Source organism: Zeus faber, assembly GCF_960531495.2.
Source record: "Zeus faber genome assembly, chromosome: 8".
NCBI lineage: Eukaryota > Metazoa > Chordata > Actinopteri > Zeiformes > Zeidae > Zeus > Zeus faber.
The window spans coordinates 5,521,706-5,541,174 of NC_137195.1; the positions used below are offsets into that span (position 1 = coordinate 5,521,706).

Genomic DNA, 19,469 nt, shown 5'->3' on the forward strand with positions numbered 1-19,469 from the left:
CAGCGTTACATACTGTAGTGCAAAAACAGGCGTTCGGGGAGGGGGGGGGGGTGTAAGAGGTGCCATTGTATATAATACGGAGAATGACTTAATATTATAAAGTCTGTGTATCATCAGAATGATTCTGAAGCTGTTATTTTAAGGTAAAAAAAAGTACCATAGCGTTTTTTATTCTTTTCACACGTCTTATATCTCTTTTTTCCATTTTTTCTTGTATTGTTTTGTTTTTTGTATATTGCCATTTTTGTAATATGCATTTTGCTATTGCATATTGCTCAATTTCATCCTATTTTTTTTTGCATATTATCTATCTTTCTATCTATCGATCTATCTATCTATCTATCTATCTATCTATCTATCTATCTATCTATCTATCTATCTAACTATCTATCTATCTATCTATCTATCTATCTATCTATCTATCTATCTATCTATCTATCTATCTATCTATCTATCTATCTATCTATCTATCTATCTATCTATCTATCTAACTATCTATCTATCTATCTATCTATCTATCTATCTATCTATCTATCTATCTATCTATCTATCTATCTGTCTGTCTGTCTGTCTGTCTATCTGTCTGTCTGTCTGTCTGTCTGTCTGTCTGTCTGGCTGTCTGTCTGTCTGTCTGTCTGGCTGTCTGCTAATATTTTCCTTCAGATGGGTTCAGTCCTTGTTCTCCATCTCTCCGGCTCTCACTCTGTTGTTTCACCCTCCATCTAACTTCAAACCCTCCATCTAACGTCAACCCTCCATCTAACGTCAACCCTCCATCTGATGTCGACCGGTGACACTCTGGTCTTTACGGCCTGTGACTAACTCCGTCCTCTTCACTTCACACGCGTGACGCATTTCGGAGGCCAACACCCGCCTGATTTACAGGCCGAGCGAATCATGATGGATTCACCCGCACTCACCTGTCGCAGCCGGGTCTCAGCCATGGAGACAGCGGCTTTTTTCTTTGAAGTTGGAAGAAAACCGTTGAAAATGCATTCATGAATCTATTTTCTTTTTTATTGTATAACTATACCCTCATAACTACTCTAAAACGGTAGTCTTTGTTGTCCCCCCCCCCCAAAAAAAACACTTTTTCCTTCCAGTAAGAATAGAAAAGCAGCAGTAAATTCCCGACGCTCCGGACGTCTGAGGTGCGGCAGGTTGGCACCGTGTTCACCTGTCACCGGGGTCACGTCGGGGTCCGTGATGGAGTGGATTTTTGGGATTCCGACGGGCCCCGCCGGTCACTCGGTCAAAGCCGTCGCTGTCGTCTCGTTCGTGTTCACACGCGTCCACACGTTACAGCGTCTCACCTGTCGTCTGCGCTCAGAGCAGGCGGCCGCGACGGGAGCGGGGAGGCCGTCACGCTATTTGCGCTTGGAAAGCAGACAGAACACATTTTCACTTTTCATATGCGAGGAGTTTGTCTGGGTGTGAGTCGCTGCAATATTGTACAAACAGGCATCAAAGTTTAACCATTTAATAAAACAAACTAAAAAAGAAAATATACAGAATATACAACATGAGGTTATCGTGCTATGGTGGGATGGTTACTAGTACTGAGTTTGGGTGTGAATATAGTGGTGGGTAACATCGATAACAATGGAACAAGTTATAGATCTGAGTTATTTACAATATATTGCAAGGTTATTATAGGATTATTGTAATTTGGCAATGTTAACAATTCTTTACACACACTCACCCACAATTAAAAGTCAGTATTTGAAAATGCCATATATAATGACATTTAATGACATATATATAGTATGTATGCAGTATACTGTATACATACATCAATTTACAGCTTACAGATGTGCCAAATATGCGTATGATGACAAATACCAAAACAACAGGAACTCGATTTGCGAATCGATGCAAACGGACGGTACCATATGAAAGAAAAAGGATTGAACGTTATATTCAATCTTAAAGCTCTCCAAAACAAAAAGAAAAGGATTTACCTCCAATTAATAAACAGCTAAAATGAGGATTAGTGTCAGGCCATTTACGCACACACACACACACACACACGCACGCACGCACGCACGCACGCACACACACGCGCGCCTGTCACAAGTAGTCACTACAAGCTCCCATCAGTGTGACTCACAATCCCACAGGTCATTCCCAGACTTCCCCGACACACACACATATGCACACACACACACACACACACACACACACACACACACACACACACGCGCGCACGCACACACACACACACACACATGCATGCACGCACACACACACTGTGCTCCATCTGGGAGTTGGTCTCAGAGACAGAGACACAGAGACAGTGTGTCTGCTCACGGTCTTTTGTCTGACGTTTGATTGACAGCAAAGGAGATGTGCCCTATATTTAGTCCCTTGCAAGCCAATCTCTCTCTCTCTCTCTCTCTCTCTCTCTCTCTCGCTCTCTCTCTCTCTCTCTCTCTCGCTCTCTCTCTCTCTCGCTCTCTCTCTTTCTCCAAACCGCTTCAAAGAGAGTTAGAGAGACCTTTGTGTTGAGGTTCAGATACTGGAGTGTGTGTGTGTGTGTGTGTGTGTGTGTGTGTGTGTGTGTGTGTGTGTGTGTGTGTGTGTGTGTGTGTGTGTGTGTGTGTGTGTGTGTGCGTGCGTGCGTGCGTGCGCGTGTGTGTATATAGATTTGGGGTGGTGGTGTGTGTGGTTTGCAGACGTGTTGACAGTCAGTGAGGAGGCTTTGCCCCCAAGGCAAAAAAAAAAAGAAAAAAAAAGCTGAGTGCGAAAGAGTTCTCTGATGTGCGCTTCTGATGGAAGTTGAACCATATGGCCCCCCACTCTGTAGTGCGTGCGCGCACGCACACACACACACACACACACACACACACACACACACACACACACACACAGTTAGTAGCCTTGATGAGATAAGTCAGTGTGTCTCTCACTGGTTGACTGAACTCCTCATCCTGTCTCTCCCGCAGAATAAGATCCTGAACAGAACGGGCTGCTGTCCTGTCTGCACTGAAAGTGAGTAAGTCATGAAGTGTTATCAGCATGAGGTAGAAGCCCGTCACAGAGAGCGGGGCGGGGCGGGGCGGGGTCCGTTTGGGGGTTGATTCGGTCCCATCACAGCACACGCTTGGTGCTGAGCGCTTTAAGGTCCTTAAATCCTGATAGAAGACGTTGAGTTTATGCCTCTGTTCTTCTCTCCCTCTCTCTCTCTCTTTCCCTCTCTCCCTCTCTCTCTCGCCCCTCCCGTCCTTCAGAACCGGGCGTGTGCACGGTCTTCGGCGACCCCCACTACAACACCTTTGACGGGCGCACGTTCAACTTCCAAGGCACCTGCCAGTACGTGCTCACCCGGGACTGCGGCAGCGCCCCCCCTGGTGGAGGGGGGAACAGCGTGAACGTCAACGGCCCCGACTCCAGCTTCACGGTGGGGAATCCCTTCTGCGCTTCACGTCCATTTGTGCATATTGATATTCGTATGAAGTGTAAAAACGTATTTTGGGGTTTCCTATCAGATTTTAAAGAACACAGTGTCTTCTATATTCACTATTATACTGTATGTGGGAATTCATTTGTTGAATCATTCCAACATCACTTCATCATCTAAGCTCTTCCATTTCAGTTATTTTATTCCATTTTGATGTCCAGGGACCAAGGAGAAGTTTAGAATTCATTCCTTCAACTCTCGCCCAGGTCCTGGTGAGGAACGACGCCAGAAGGACCCGGTCGTTCTCCTGGACCCAGTCGGTGGAGCTGCGGCTGGGGGGCCTGAGCCTCAGCCTGCACCAGCACCTGACGGTCCGCAAGAACGGGACCCGCATCGCCCTGCCCTACCACGGGCCCGGGATCCACATCGACCTGGACGGATACCTGCTCAAACTCACCACCATCGCAGGTGGGGACACTCAAAGGGCGGAGGACTGGGGCCATGCAGTAGGCCGCTCGTTGTCATTCCTCCGTCCATACCGGACGCTCCATCCCTCCATCGGGAGTTCAGTATAGGTGACGGGGGGGCAAATCCACCATCTGCGCTCAGTGCAGAAACTCCACATCTCAGGCAAAAAGCAGGACGACGCCACAGAAGTCGGATTTGCTCCTTGTTCGATTTTCTGTTTGCTGGCGCTACTTCCATTGCTGCACCGCAGTGTTGGTACTGGTGCTACGCCCCTATGGTTTTTTTTTGCACTGAGCACAGATTGTGGATTCGTCCCCCATTATTTGCGTTGAACTCCCGACGGAGGGATGGACTTCCAGTGCGGAGAGGGGGGCTGAAACCCACCTACCTGCCACACGAGAGCTGCGTCTAAAACAGGGAGGAACTCGAAAAAATCCAAACTCTCCCTTGCAGCCCATGAGCAGGGGTGAGGCGGATTCGTTGGAAATGGAAGCTTGCGTGTTCCAAGTCGTTGGGAACGGCTCTAACCTTTCCCCGTCCCCGCCCTGCAGGCCTGGAGATCACCTGGGACGGCGACAGCTTCGTGGAGGTGGTGGCCGCGCCCCACCTGCGGGGGCGCCTCTGCGGCCTGTGCGGCAACTACAACGGGCACAAGCGCGACGACACCATGGGCGGCGACGGGCAGTTCAAGTTCGAGGTGGACGAGTTCGCCGAGTCGTGGCGGGTGGAGAGCAACGAGGTGTGCGCCCAGCAGCAGCCGCCGCCGCCGCCCCGCCGGGCCGCGCCCTTCCTGTGCCCCGCCAGCGTCCGGGTCAAGTTCCGCGCCCACAGGGAGTGCCAGAAGATCAAGTCCTGGGAGTTCCAGCGCTGCCACCGCGTGGTGGACTTCTCGCCGTTCTACAGGTTCGCCGCCGAATCCTCGTCTGAAGGAACAGAACAGATGCTTCCGGCTTCACGGAAAACGTTGTTTTTTTTTCTGGTTAAAGAAACTCAAATCGAGTTTTAATCACGATAGCTCATATTTAGAGGCGATTCATGTTGTCACTATTTTCATGTTTTGGAGAATTTGATGGATATGGTGAGAAACGTAGCTCAAAACGATCTCTTTGTCCAACGGACGAACGCTGCAGCACGCATAAGTTACTGAAATTTGCCGTATTTTGTATTTCTTAATTAATGCCACATTTTTACTTCCCTTTGCATTTCATTTATTTTTTTATTTCTTGCGCGTCTCCCTGCTCCCCGCAGGTCGTGTGTGACAGACATGTGCGAGTGTCCGGTCCATAAGAACTGCTACTGCGAGTCGTTGCTGGCCTACAGCCGGGCCTGCGAGCGGGAGGGCGTCCCCATCCTCTGGAGGCCCGAGGCCGCCTGCATGGGTGAGTGGGTTCGCACTGTGAGTGGTACGCTCTGTCAGGGCATGTCAGGACGAGCAGGTGAGGCCCGGGTAGGCAAAGACAAGAGCATATAGATCAATTCAGTTCAATACATAACAACACATACTTTATTGAATTTAAATAAACCGTGTATTGTACATAACATGGAAAAATGGAAAACTCAAGGAATTATTTTCCCATTGTTCCATGAGCACCTTACGCTACTTTTTTTTTCTTTATTCCTTATTTAAAATCAAATTCAACATCTCAAAATAGAAGCATGCCTCCGCCACCAGTATTGCCCACCACGTCAGCGCAGATTGACCTAAAGCGAATGAGTTGAAGGTTTCTCTCGTCCCGTCCCTCCCGACAGCCACCCAGTGCAAGCACGGCGCCGTCTACGACACCTGCGGTCCCGGCTGCACCAAGACCTGCGACAACTGGAACGAGATCGGGCCGTGCCTCAAGCCCTGCGTGGCCGGCTGCCACTGCCCCGCCAACCTGGTCCTGTTCCAGGGACGCTGCATCAAGCCCACGTCCTGCCCCGGCCGATGACCCCGGTGACCCTGGGGGGGCCGGCGTGGGGGGGGGCGGGTGTGGGGGGTGGGGGGGGGGTGGAGGAGAGTTGATGGGTAGGGGCGGACGGTTCTAAGGCGTAGAAGTAACTCAGGGTCCAAGTGTTCCCCGATCTAGATGACGTGGCGCGGTTGCCGCGTCAGGAGTTGTCTTTCTGGGGGGGAAAACCAGGAGCGGACTTCCTGGCCGGCGAGGATTCGAAGGGAGACTCGGGAGGATCGGACTGGGGTTCTGTCCGGACTGGCCCGGGCAACGTCGCCGCGATCAAGTCACAACGCGGTTCCCAGAACTTTTCGCCAATGAGCCGGTCGGGGGGGGGGGGGGGTGGGTAGGCGGGGTTGTTGTTTTGAAGTGGTAAGAAGCTTTTCGGTCGAAAAACTCAGGGGCCCAACTTGACGACTTTGTGGCCAACTCATTTGAAGTGCCCGCGTGTAGGCGAGCGGCCGTGGACCCTCAGGAAACAGAGCCGGGGCCAGTGGACTCGTGTGGTTTGAGCCAAAATGGCGCCCGGATCGCACTGAGTTGCAAAAAATTAAGACTCTGAAATGGGAAACGGAGCGCGTGCGTCCAGTGGAAAGTGCCAAGATGAGGGAGAAGCAGCACTACACATCACGACACGCCCCGGGGATCTCTTTTACCGTCATTTCATACTGTAAAACTAACCAGATTTATATCAAAGACAGACAGTTTTGTATTATTGTTGTTATTATTATTTGTTGTTGACATTGTTAATTTATACAGTATATCAATCAAATATGTCGTAGCAAGAGCCAGAATCAAAGATATAATTGCGTTATAAATTATCTAAAGGGAAAAAAAAAGCTATTTATGTATTTGTTGTGTACTTTTGTGTTAACTGTTTGAGAAAGAAAGAAATGTCCAAATGAGTCGTCAGGCTCCCTCAGATCGTTTGCGGTATGACACGGTGAAATGCTACCAGGCTCGTGGCCCCGTTGAAAATCTCAAAAATGTTTGGGGTCCACTTCCCATTCATGGGTTTATCAGAGTGGCAAAGAAAGATTGAAAGAAAAATCTAATTAAATGAGTTTAAAAAAAAAATGGTATTAAATAAATAACTCGAATCCGTATGTTTTGCCAATGGTCCGTTTGCAGTACTCGTTGGGGCCGCTAGGGGGCCTCAGAAAACCACTGGTTGAGCGTGCGGAAGAAGTGTCTTTGGCTTTGTTCGCCCGTTGTTGCAACGCGGACGACAAATCCAGCGACATGGACTTCCTCCCTTAAACTCACGGACACACTGACGGTCCATTCCGGTCGTCGTTCCTGACCTTCCCGCCCGGGGATCCCGCCCCAACCTTCAAATAATCCCTGAACTCTGAGGGGGCCTCCAGTCGTCACACCACCGCAGGGAAAAAGTGCTGTACCGTATGATGCTCCATGTAGAGGATGTTGCTGTTTTCGAGTCCGTGGTGTTCCTCCAAGCTCACGTTTCACTTGTCTTTAAAGCAATTATTATTTAAGGGCAGCAATATAATCTTTTACCAAATTTCCTCTCGTCTCCTGTCTTCCCTTGAAGCTTTAGGGACCTTAATAACTGGAAGTGTGTGTGTGTGTGTGTGTGTGTGTGTGTGTGTAGTTCTAGTGCATGCCCGTTCAAAACATGTCTGTTTGGAACTCAGTCGCAGAGGCCGTGCATTACCCCTTCGAGGTCATTGAAGGACTTACAGAAAGACAAGAGATCCGGCGGGCGTGAGTGACCCGTGAGTGAAGCCCCGCCCCGCTGCTGCTCTGTGTTTATTTGTATTGCGCCTGTCCAAATCGCACCTATTGGACTCTGCATGTCCTTGGGTCCCCAGCTACACGCCCGCCAAGCGTGAAGCAGCACAACTGGGTGTCGAGATAATCGAAGGACATACATACATACATACATACATACATACATACAGACAGACAGACATACAGAGACAGACAGACATACAGATTCCTCCCTTTATAGTGAGATTACACTCAGGAGCTAAAGCGGGTCGTCCAGTCATCGGGAGGTTGCTGGTTCGATCCCCTTGCTCCTCCTGGTAGCATGCTGATGTGTCCTTGAGCAAGACACTTAACCCCCTTACTGCTCCCGAGGCGCTGCTACGAGGCAGCCCACTGCTCCTCGATACAGCACGTCAGTTACTAGGATGGATAAAATACAGGGGAATGCATTCCGTTGCCTCAGTACTTGTACTCTGCGCAATGACAATGAGTTGAATCTAATGTGAAAGAAAAAAAGTCACATCCCAGATTGGAGACCTGGACAATAATCTCAGTATAATCTCTGGATGCTAGAGAATAATTTATCAGTATGATAGCAGAGGGAGTTTCTTTGAAGAAATACCGATATATTGTCTGGTCACGTGCAGATTCGTCGCATGGGATTGTCCGGCAACTTCAAATAATATTGAATATATATATATATAGTGAAATGTCAAACACCATGTTAGGGATTTCAGGTTGTTATACTGTTTTTCAATTATATATTCATAACTCAGAATTATGATCGGAAAATGAAAGAATATTAATTGAACTTCTGCCGGTAAATCTGGTCCCTCCCCAATACACCGGGGACGTTTTCTGGGTTGTGGACCAACTAGAACCTGTAATCAACCTCAGTCACCCCAGGGTGTTAAATATTTCAATACGGACTTTTGACCTTTAATCTTCAAAAGTCTAAAGTGATTGTGCAGATTGTGTAAAAGATACGACTTTGTCACGCTGCATTTGCAAGCTTTTAATACACTTCAACTTTGTAAACACGTTACACGTACGTGGACTTATAAAAATACACAAACTCCAGCACAAATACAACAGGTCACAAAGGACAAAACAGTTCTTAACAAATTCTTCCCGTTTACTAGAGTTCTGGTTCAGAAAATAACAGGATGTCGACACGACGGGCTGGTAAATGCGATTAAATGTAATGTTCGAAATCCAAAACTATTAACAAATGGCTGACAGTGGCCTTTCCTGCCAGAGGATCAGACGGAGAGGAAGAAGGAGAAAACAGGAGACAAAACGTTTGTTGACAAGTACTGTTTGGCATAAATCATCTGGTCGGGTTTTTCAAAGGCCTCTTCACACTTCAACTGATCAGTTTCATCGCAGAGCTTCAGACTATGTCAGGAAGTTGAGGCCGCCCGGAAATCAACTCTGACCTTGTTCCGGTTCTCATGAAAGACGATGAAAGTCGAACCGTCCACCTGTTGGATGTAGTTTTACTGTGGGACCTCCAACAAATTATCGAGTTTTTTTGTTATTTTTTACTTTTTCAGACAACTGACTGTTAAACTGACGCCAATGTCAACTTATGATGTGCAAGGAAAGATACAACTCAACATAAGAATTTCACACCACAAATTTAGATTCTGCTGTTATTTCAGTGAACCCTGGTCTTCGGTGTGGGACTGGGGGGGGGGGGTCCTTTGGTATTTCCGTAAAGTAACACATGCGCTTTGTGAGCCCAAAGCGCTGAGTTGATGAAAAGTTTAAAATGACAGCAGGAATAAAAAAGACAATGGAGTCAAGAGTCCCATGCCAACATCTTCCGTTTGCACTCGTCTAACTTTCACGGAACGCTTGGCCTGAGGGAACAAACTCACAACCGATCCGAACCGAAACAATACTGAGCTCATCTTGGTCCAAATGCAAACGGCCGACCAACCAGTCGCAGCTATGACTGGCTTCAACCGGAGCTTAATGTCCGTCGCCGCCGCTGCTTCGCACCGTGAACAGGGGTTTGAGAACACGGGTTTGAAAACACATTGAATTATTTTGCCGTGGCGGCCGGTCAGCAGGGTGCACAAGGGCGCCGCCCCACATGTCTGCCAGAGTGATTTTGTTATTTTTAATATCTGAAATAGATATTTATGTCTGGTAAATTGTGCCATTGTCAATCAAAATCATTTCCTTCCCATCCCGTCTCCGTGTTATTTTTTTTTTCCCCGCCCCGGGGCGTGTTTGCAGTGCGCCCATGCCGGCGTTTCGATGGAGCGGGCGCGGCTTGGCGGTCACGCAGCATATTGGCGCCACCGGGATCGGCTGAAGCACACGAACCACCGGCCGCCGCTGTTGTTTGGTCTCCGTCAACGGCTCGTGGCATCATTTTTAAACTCTCTGCTCTCGCGCCGAGCGAGCGCGGCTCAAGCGGGAGTTTTGAGCGGGGCTGAAGGAAGCAGCCGCGCCGTGGGATTCACCCCCTCGGCTGATCTTACAGTCAAGGGGAGAAGTCAAAGTCATCCACCGCCGCGTAGCAGTTCACCAGGTGGTTCAATGTGTGGCACAGAGAAGGGCGTTGGCGGAGGCGAAGGCGCTCTGGAACGCTGCCTCCGAAGAAACAAGGAACCTGGACAACACGGCTACGAACGCAGCGGAACGTGTGTCCGGGAAAAGCGGTTGGCGTTGTGTTCAAGTCTACAAATATATTGCATTTAAGATGACATTTTTTTTTTTTTTTTTTCCCCAAATTGTTCTGAGAACCAGGGAGGACATCTTGAGAAAATCCATAGAAATTGATTTAAAGTGGCGTGACGTCCGGTAGCCAGCCCTATTTTTATTAATGTATGAAGTGCCTTCAGAAGGAGGGAAGGAGAGGAAGTGAGGTCACACTAATCTACACGATGCTGATAAAACCAGCCACTCCAGGTACACAAAATATGTCTTCACTCTAGTATATAATCTTTCAAACTTCTCATAATGAAAAATGTGTTTTTTTGTTTTTTTTTCTTACTTTGATATCCACCACAAAATATATATCTAATAAAAAATAAACTCTTAAAATCTCCAGGCAGGCCAGCTTTAAGTAAAATAATAAAAGTTTTTTGTTTTTTTTTTTACATTAAAATCAAGATATACAGCTTGGGTCAGTTACCACAGAGATGGAATAATGGAAACGTGCGTGTGTGTGTGCACAGGAGGTCATTCAGTTGTCGTCGCTGTCGCTGCCCGACTCGCTGAGCTGCAGATCATTTCCTGTGAAGAAAGGAAACAGAACGGTCCTCAGAGCCCTTCCAACATGGCTGCCGTTTCCAAAAACAAATGTTACGATTATTTTGCGTTCACTGGGACTCTGGGTTTATTAATTGTTTTATGTGCATCTCCAAATATTTCTGACAAAATTTGAGGTGGATTTCTTTTTTTTTTTATATATTAAATATTCCATAATAAAACACATGGTCTCTGGTAGACACACACACACACACACACACACACACACACACACACACACACACACACACACACACACACACACACACACACACAGCTACACAGCTACTATTCTTGTTGTGCTTTTTGTTGTTTTTTCATGTGTAAAATTTCTCACTATATTATTCCAAACAACAAAAAATCTTTTGCTCACGTACATTCTCATCACCCTGGCCCCTCCTCGGGTACTCACGGAGTGTGTTCATGAGCTGGTTGGCTCCTTGCTGCCGATCGCCGCCGCTGCCGTTGGCCGCGGGGGGTCTGTTGGGGGAAGTTTGGGTCGGGGGCAGCGGGGCGTCGCGCTCGCCGTCGCTGCTGGAGCTGTCGTCACCGCTCGCCGTGTCCGACGAGCTGCTGCTGCCGCTGCTGCTCATCTGCTCGATCACCTCCACCTCCGCACGCAGCTCTGGGACGCGGGGGGGGGGGGGGGGGGGGGGGGGGCGGCACAGAGTCACTTCCCCTACACTTCAGTCACGGTGGAAAATGACAAAGTACTTTGTCGCTCTACTTAAAGTACACACATTTCTCAAAATGTCTGTACTTAGGGTTGGGGTTGTCAAATAGCAAACACCTCCCACCTCCTTTACTCAAATACATTTCAAACACGGTCACGTCGCGAGGCTGGATCTGTCAAACCAGTCCATCCGGCAGAACCTGTCAGATTGGGTTTATCAAACCGCTCATCAATGATTCATTAGATCCATGTCTTTGTTAATTACCGTGAATCCATTTCTACTATTTTTTTTGTAAATTGTAATCAGGATCGGAATGGACACTCGTCTGCATAAAAAAAGTCCAGCAGTACTTTATGGAGTGTTGTAGCCTCTGTTATACTACGGCACTGGAAAAGTATTTAACTTTTAATACTTTTAAGTACATTTAAGAGCAGGTTTATATAAACGTTTACCTAAGTAGAAATGTCAACGTGTTATTGGGGCGGGGTATTTGTAAAAGTTCTGAGGACTTCTTCCACCATGGCTAATAACCCTGGTGTGTTTAGATCTGATCAGCCATAAAAGTGGACACATTGTGACTGGTTGAGGGTGTGTTCCAGTCTGGCTGATGTTCCACATTATAACGTGTTGTCCAACTCCACGGTGACGGTGACCACTTCAGGATTTGTTTAATTCCCCGGACCTGCTAACCATGTGCTGAGCCTCCTCCTCACCTCTCTTGATGTCGTCCAGCTGGGGCTCTGGGGAGGGGTTGTCCTTGGATGGGGAGGTGGAGGTCTTGGCTCCTGTCCCGGGCTTGGTGGGGGCCCGGAATTGGGAGGTGGGCTGGTTGGACCGTACGGACTGCTGCTCGATCCGGGCCTGGATCTTACTGCTGCCCTCAGCCCTGAAACAGAAACACAAAAGGCCCGAACTTGACACTTTTTTTTTGACTGGCAAAAATCATCTAAAAAGGATAAGGGATAAGTTCAGTCATTGGCTGAGACAACATTTATTTGGTGCACAACCGTCCTCTCACCTGGTTTTCTTGACCTGGATACTGCTGCTGAGTTTCTCCAGTACAAATTCCCCGGTGTCGTGGTTAATTATAAGAACACAGTCTTTCTGATAGGGACGCTTGTTCCCTTTGAATACTGTCATGGGTGGCGTTGATCCCTAAGGGGAAAGAAAAAATCAACATCGACAGACTGAGGGGCAAATTCACAAAGAATTGATTGTGGCCGCTAATAGCACCATGAGTTGCACCCGCAACATGCGCGGTCGTAACGTCCGATTCATAAAAGATATTGCGCTAATGATATGACAGCGCAAACACGGCCATAAGGTTTTTCTGCTGAGTGCAATTTGCCCTTGTTTTACCTCTGGTTGTGGATCCGTGGAGATGCACGGATTCAAACATACTATACTTTTAAATAAAAATGTACTTGAGTAAATCATACTCTTCCCAAGCAGATAGTTTATACATGAATAAAATGTGCATATTAAAAATTTTACTCAAAAAATTGTATTTCTCACTGAATGTTAATATTACAATGCAGAAATTATGACAGTTAATTTCATATATTTTACTTTGCCAGAAAGTTCATTTTTGCGGTGCGGGCTGAACGCCGCAGCCTTTCGGGTGCAGCAACCAGGCTCCAGGCCGCTGCGGAGCTGTGCATGGTCCTATGATCGATGCCATCTGTGGTTCAATGACAATTTTGACCACTTAATCGCTATTCCCTATAACTTTTAGTTGTTTTTTTTTTTTTTTAGATAGCTTTTGAGTTTAATAGGAATTATGGAACCGTTTTTGTCACAACAAATCATTCAAAGTTTCAACAAGTGGCTTCTGGAGTGCATTTTGAAAACCACCACGGACTGATGCGTGTTGCACTACCTTCGGATGCCGTGACAGTAATAATTATAATAATAATGTCAAAATATTATTTACAGATCAGTGGAAAATCTGGGCGTGACACCCTTTATAACTGCACTTCAGTTGCACCAGCTCTCTGAAGAGGGTATTAATTTCCCTCTACCTGCGTGTGGCTATTAGCACCGGTGTGAGTTGGATGTTTTTTGCAACAAGGCTCATTTGCATAAAAACAGACAAATTTGTGCAAAATGAATGAATAATACCTAACTTAAGTACATGTGAAAAGCACTGGTGCACAAGACACTATTTGCGTGGCAGCACAGTTATGGGTGCATGTCACCGTTTGCGGGTGCTTTGTGTACTAGACAGAAGCTTTTTATGTTATTTGCACTGGTTTGCAGCTGGAAAATTTGGGCAATCCTTTTGTGAATTCGCCCCTGAGTAATTTGAATTATGGACACCCTTGAGTCATTTAAAACATAGACACAATGAGTCATTTTAGCTTGCACGTCGTAGGGCTGTATAGTGAGAGCAAAGGATAAACATAAATTATATATTTTATATGTGCACATTACTACGTTTCAAGCTGTAGAAAACACTTCTTCTGGTCCAGATTGTTGCTCTCTCTAGCTGGCCCATCTGCTAAACCACAACCACTTTAGTAAAAAAATAAATAAAAAAAAAAAAGCAAAAAAAACCCACTTCATTCAGATATGAAAAATCAGCCATTACAGCAACGTTAGTTCCCTGGCTTGTTGCTTCTCCAGTAAGGACTGTGAGAGAAAAGGCATTCTTACGGGAATGTGAGGTAACGTGATGGTAACTTCATCTCCTTTTCCGACCTGTAGGTCTCCCTCACAGCTTGTGTCAATAGACGCAGGTTTGAAGTCATCTGTGGACAAAGGAAGGATGGGACAGCATCATTTGAATGAGCCGAACAAGGTCTCGAGAACAACAATCATTTCAAGATTTCCTGACATGTGTTTTCAACCTTTGATAGGACTGCCACACATTTAGGGTTGGCAATATCATCATTGCTGGCATGCTTTTTGTGCCATGCCGATCTATCAGGCAAAAATCTAACCATTTTAACAGGTTAAATTAAATTATTCATTTGAAATATTTCAGTAAACGCTCAGGCATACTGATGAAAATCAAATCAAATATAAGTTCACATTATTACATTACATTACATTTCATTTAGCAGACGCTTTTATCCAAAGCGACTTACAATTGTTCAAACACCGACGGACGCAGCCATCAGGAGCAATTAGGGGTTAAGTGTCTTGCTCAAGGACACTACAGCATGCTAGCAGGAGGAGCCTGGGATCAAACCAGCAACCTTTAGATCACTAGACCACCAGCTCTACCGCCTGAGCTACCATCCCCACATTATGTCCTGATTAAGTCATTGTGGTGGATGGGATGGCTTGGGCAGCCACACCTGATGCTTGTTGGCTGGGCTAGTGAGCGTCAGGTTTAAAAACCCCATCCACACACTCATTCAGGACAGGAGCCCTGTCATGACATGTTCCATCTGCTCCTGGCTAATTCCACCTAGCCTCATCTCTACAATAAACTGATGATAACCCCCCCGTCGTCTGTGCCAGAGGGCCCTGAACACACCACTTTGGTGGCAAAACTGTCACAGTCATCTTTATAATATAAGAGATCTGCCAAATATTTAGTGTATTTGGAAAAGTTTAAAGCAGCGAGAGCAAGTGTAAACAAAGTCTGCTTAAAGATGTAATGTATGTTGGCTCAGTGAACGCCACATGTACAGTGGGGCAAAAAAGTATTTAGTCAGCCACCAATTGTGCAAGTTCTCCCACTTAAAAAGATGTGAGAGGCCTGTTATTTTCATCATATGTTTACCTCAACTATGAGACAAAATGAGAAAAAAAAAATCCAGAAAATCACATTGTCTGATTTTTAAAGAATTTATGTGCAAATTATGGTGGAAAATAAGTATTTGGTCAATAACAAAAGTTCATCTCAATACTTTGTTATATACCCTTTGTTTGCAATGACAGAGGTCAAACGTTTTCTGTAAGTATTCACAAGGTTTTCACACACTGTTGCTGGTATTTTGGCAAATTCCTCCATGCAGATCTCCTCTAGAGCAGTGATGTTTTGGGGCTGTCGCTGGGCAACACGGACTTTCAACTCCCTCCAAAGATTTTCTACGGGGTTGAGATCTGGAGACTGGCTAGGCCACTCCAGGACCTTGAAATGCTTCTTACGAAGCCACTCCTTCGTTGCCCGGGCGGTGTGTTTGGGATCATTGTGATGCTGAAAGACCCAGCCATGTTTCATCTTCAATGCCCTTGCTGATGGAAGGAGGTTTTCACTCAAAATCTCACAATACATGGCCCCATTCATTCTTTCCTTTACACGGATCAGTCGTCCTGGTCCCTTTGCAGAAAAACAGCCCCAAAGCATGATGTTTCCACCCCCATGCTTCACAGTAGGTATGGTGTTCTTTGGATGCAACTCAGCTTTCTTTCTCCTCCAAACACGACAAGTTGAGTTTTACCAAAAAGTTCTATTTTGGTTTCATCTGACCATATGACATTCTCCCAATCCTCTTCTGGATCATCCAAATGCTCTCTAGCAAACTTCAGACGGGCCTGGACATGTACTGGCTTAAGCAGGGGGACACGTCTGGCACTGCAGGATTTGAGTCCCTGGCGGCGTAGTGTGTTACTGATGGTAGCCTTTGTTACTTTGGTCCCAGCTCTCTGCGTGTTGTGGTTCTGGGATGTTTGCTCACCGTTCTTGTGATCATTTTGACCCCACGGGGTGGGATCTTGCGTGGAGCCCCAGCTCGAGGGAGATTATCAGTGGTCTTGTATGTCTTACATTTTCTAATAATTGCTCCCACAGTTGATTTCTTCACAACAAGCTGCTTACCTATTGCAGATTCAGTCTTCCCAGCCTGGTGCAGGTCTACAATTTTGTTTCTGGTGTCCTTTGACAGCTCTTTGGTCTTGGCCATAGTAGAGTTTGGAGTGTGACTGTTTGAGGTTGTGGACAGGTGTCTTTTATGCTGATAACGAGTTCAAACAGGTGTCATTAATACAGGTAACGAGTGGAGGACAGAGGAGTCTCTTGAAAGCCTGTGAAGTCTGTGAAAGCCAGAAATCTTGCTTGTTTGTAGGTGACCAAATACTTATTTTACCGAGGAATTTACCAATTAATTCATAAAAAATCCTACAATGTGATTTCCTGGATTCTTTCCCCCCATTCTGTCTCTCATAGTCGAAGTGTACCTATGATGAAAATTACAGGCCTCTCTCATCTTTTTAAGTGGGAGAACTTGCACAATTGGTGGCTGACTAAATACTTTTTTGCCCCACTGTACATATGAGATGTTGGTTGGAGGAGGCTGGGGCCTCAAGGTGAGTCACATCAATGTGGATGGGGGTTAAAGCTGAGGGTGGGGTGACCACCGTGTCTGATAAGCTGATGATGGGTGCATGACCCGAGGAGGATGGGGGCGCTATGTGCAGAACAAAGTCTGTTTGCTGGACGGTGAGGCAGTCACCCCCTGGAACCAGTGGAAGTTGTTGAATTATGACCAGATGCGACTGGTGACTCATGCTTTGTGACAAGAGTAGGTTTCTCAGTGGTCCCAACGCTTTATTCTGCTATATTTTGTTTTAATTTGCAAACAAAATGTTCAAGCACCCTTTTGATCTGGATGATTTATTACTTATCCGCACTGAGCTACAATCAACAAAATTAAAAACTTTGGATGTTCTTTGACCCCCTCCAACTGTATCAATATATTTAGTTCTTCTGTCATACGCTTACTTCCTGATACCCTGATATATATTTTGGGGCAGCTGATCCTGTTCTACCTGTCACTGACTGGTGTGCCAACACCTCTCTGAGTTCCGAACTTCGTGGGAACATCTCTTGGCGGGGTACTTCTCTGCAATGGTGAGGGGTATAACTCATGACATAATCTTCCATCCAGGCTGGTGGCCGTACAGCACGATTTTGTCTGGCTTCTCCACTTAACTGCACATCCTCTTCTTGTGCCATTCCAATTGGTAAATGCTTATCCAGCTCGAAAGACCAGATTTATGATAGTTTATGATAAAGCCTGGGTCTGGTTGGGAAATACCGGGGGAAATACTGGCATTCGCCACAAGGTGTCAATTAAAATACACGCTCTTTATTTATATGTGTGTTTGTGTGTGTATTTATGTGCCTTGTTGTTCTTTGGTATTAACTTATGGTAGCTACACACTTGACCTAAGCCAAAAGGCAGAGGTGCACAGCTTTGATGGGGGACAGTTGTGATGTCAAAAAGACATCACATGATGAAGCCATCAGTAGCTGCAGCAACTGGGGGCAGGGAGTTTAGGGGGAATTCCCCCTAATGATGTTTCCATTCCTCCTTGCCAAACATATTCCCCTAATGTTTTAACATGTGTTTCCATGATGACTGGACCTCCTCGCTGCACCTCATTTTCCTATAGGAAACCCTCAAGTCAAAATCCTACTAAGATAATTACCATCAGCAAGTTGCAGATGCACAATGTTTATTGTGGTTATTGTCTTTCTTTCTTCTCTTACTACTCTTTACACACATACACAGCATACTATGATCAGCTACAACATTAAAACCACTGACAGGTGAATAATGTGGAATAAATAACGTTGATCATCACAATACAATTTCACTGCATATCTGTATGACCGTATGTATATTTATGTGACAAATAATCTCTTGAACTTGAAAAATGGCCCCTGTCAAGGGGTGGGATATTTTAAGCAGCAAGTGAACAGTCAGTTCTTGAAGTTGATGTGTTAGAAGCAGGAAAAATGGGCAAGTGTTAAGATCTAAGCCACTTTCACAAGGGTCAAATTGTGATGGCTAGACGACTGGGTCAAAGCATCTCCAAAATGGTAGGTCCTTTGAGGTGTTCCTGGTTTGCAGTGGTTAGTACCTACCAAAAGATTCATCCAAGAATGATGGCTATGATACAAAGGTGTCAGCGTATGCGTCATTTAAATGGGGAAGAGATGGCACCAGGATGCACTGTGGGAAGAAGGCAAGCCAGCGGAGGCAGTGTGATGTTCTGGACAATGTTCTTCTGGGAAACCTTGGGGGCTGGCATTCATGTGGATGTTACTTTGACACGTACCACCGACCTAAATATTGTTTAGGCGAAACAGAGCTGTTTTGTCAGCACAAGGGGGACCTACACAATATTTGGCAGGTGGTTTTAATGCTGTGGCTGATCGATGTACAGTACACAGTATTCAGAACAAACATCTAGAACCGGACACTCGTTTGGGCCCTTTCTACAGCGACTTACTGTGGCGATCAATGACAACTAGGGGTTAAGGTATTTACTGAGGATAAACTGTCTGTCGCACTCATACAAAAAAAAATGAACAAGCAATTCTAAAATCTGATCAATTTGGCAAATCTTGTGAACAGCAGGACGATCAGTAATTGTTCAGGTATTTCAATTACATTCTCACACAAGGTGCAGATTTACGGGTATTTCAAAATGACTAACTGAAATGTATTAAGTAATGATAACTGCTCTCCTAAATATTACAGCAAGGTAAATCGTGTATATTCTCTCTCTTTATCAATTAGTCTTGTCTGTCAATCAATCAGTCCGGTTTGATCTGAACACGGAGTCCGGCGAATTGCAGCGAACCGTTACAAATTATGCAGGAGAACTTCGTCGGGTTGCTAAGAAGCATCGTGTGTCTCCACGATGCGAACCGGGGACTCGGCGGCGGAACTCCGCGGTGAGACTCACATCGGATGGTGTGGAACGCGGAGCTCGGCCTCTTCTCGAAGCTCTCCCCCAGTCTCAGAACGTGCTCCTCTCTGTCCAGCAGCGGGTTCGTACTTCCGTTCATGGCTCCTTGGGAAGAAAGAAAAGCTTCGTATTTACATTTATTTAAAACCGAATTTGAACCGGCGTACGTAACGGCAACACAGAGAAGTGGCAAAAGCAAGGCAAAGTTAGCCTGCTGGCTAACTGTAGCAAAACAGTTCCTTTTCCTGTTTTGTTCCGACCACGAAATACTTCCGATCTGCTGCCCCGGAACGAATCCTTCGCCGATATCAAATCCAGTGATATTTATCGACCATATCTATC

General features: G+C 46.2%; 2 protein-coding genes across 2 annotated transcripts in view; one reads left to right on the top strand and one right to left on the bottom strand.

The window, feature by feature from the left end:
* bmper (BMP binding endothelial regulator) overlaps window positions 1–5,799 on the top strand; it is a gene marked incomplete at its 3' end in the record, with an annotated part of 23,389 nt that extends 17,590 nt beyond the window's left edge. Inside the window, exons 11-16 of the mRNA XM_080004987.1 lie at window positions 2,946–2,991; window positions 3,231–3,400; window positions 3,667–3,868; window positions 4,420–4,771; window positions 5,117–5,247; window positions 5,618–5,799. Coding sequence (XP_079861113.1) covers window positions 2,946–2,991; window positions 3,231–3,400; window positions 3,667–3,868; window positions 4,420–4,771; window positions 5,117–5,247; window positions 5,618–5,799 — 1,083 coding nt within the window. The remainder of the gene's footprint in view (window positions 1–2,945; window positions 2,992–3,230; window positions 3,401–3,666; window positions 3,869–4,419; window positions 4,772–5,116; window positions 5,248–5,617) is intronic.
* Window positions 5,800–8,533: 2,734 nt separating this feature from the next.
* On the bottom strand, window positions 8,534–19,357 carry eaf1 (ELL associated factor 1). Its single transcript, XM_080005212.1, has 6 exons — window positions 19,125–19,357; window positions 14,130–14,224; window positions 12,493–12,629; window positions 12,188–12,360; window positions 11,213–11,425; window positions 8,534–10,785 (listed from the first exon to the last, which is right to left on the bottom strand). The coding sequence occupies exons 1-6, from the start codon at window positions 19,225–19,227 to the stop codon at window positions 10,736–10,738; spliced, it is 771 nt and encodes a 256-aa protein (XP_079861338.1). The 5' UTR covers window positions 19,228–19,357; the 3' UTR covers window positions 8,534–10,735.
* Window positions 19,358–19,469: the final 112 nt, after the last annotated feature.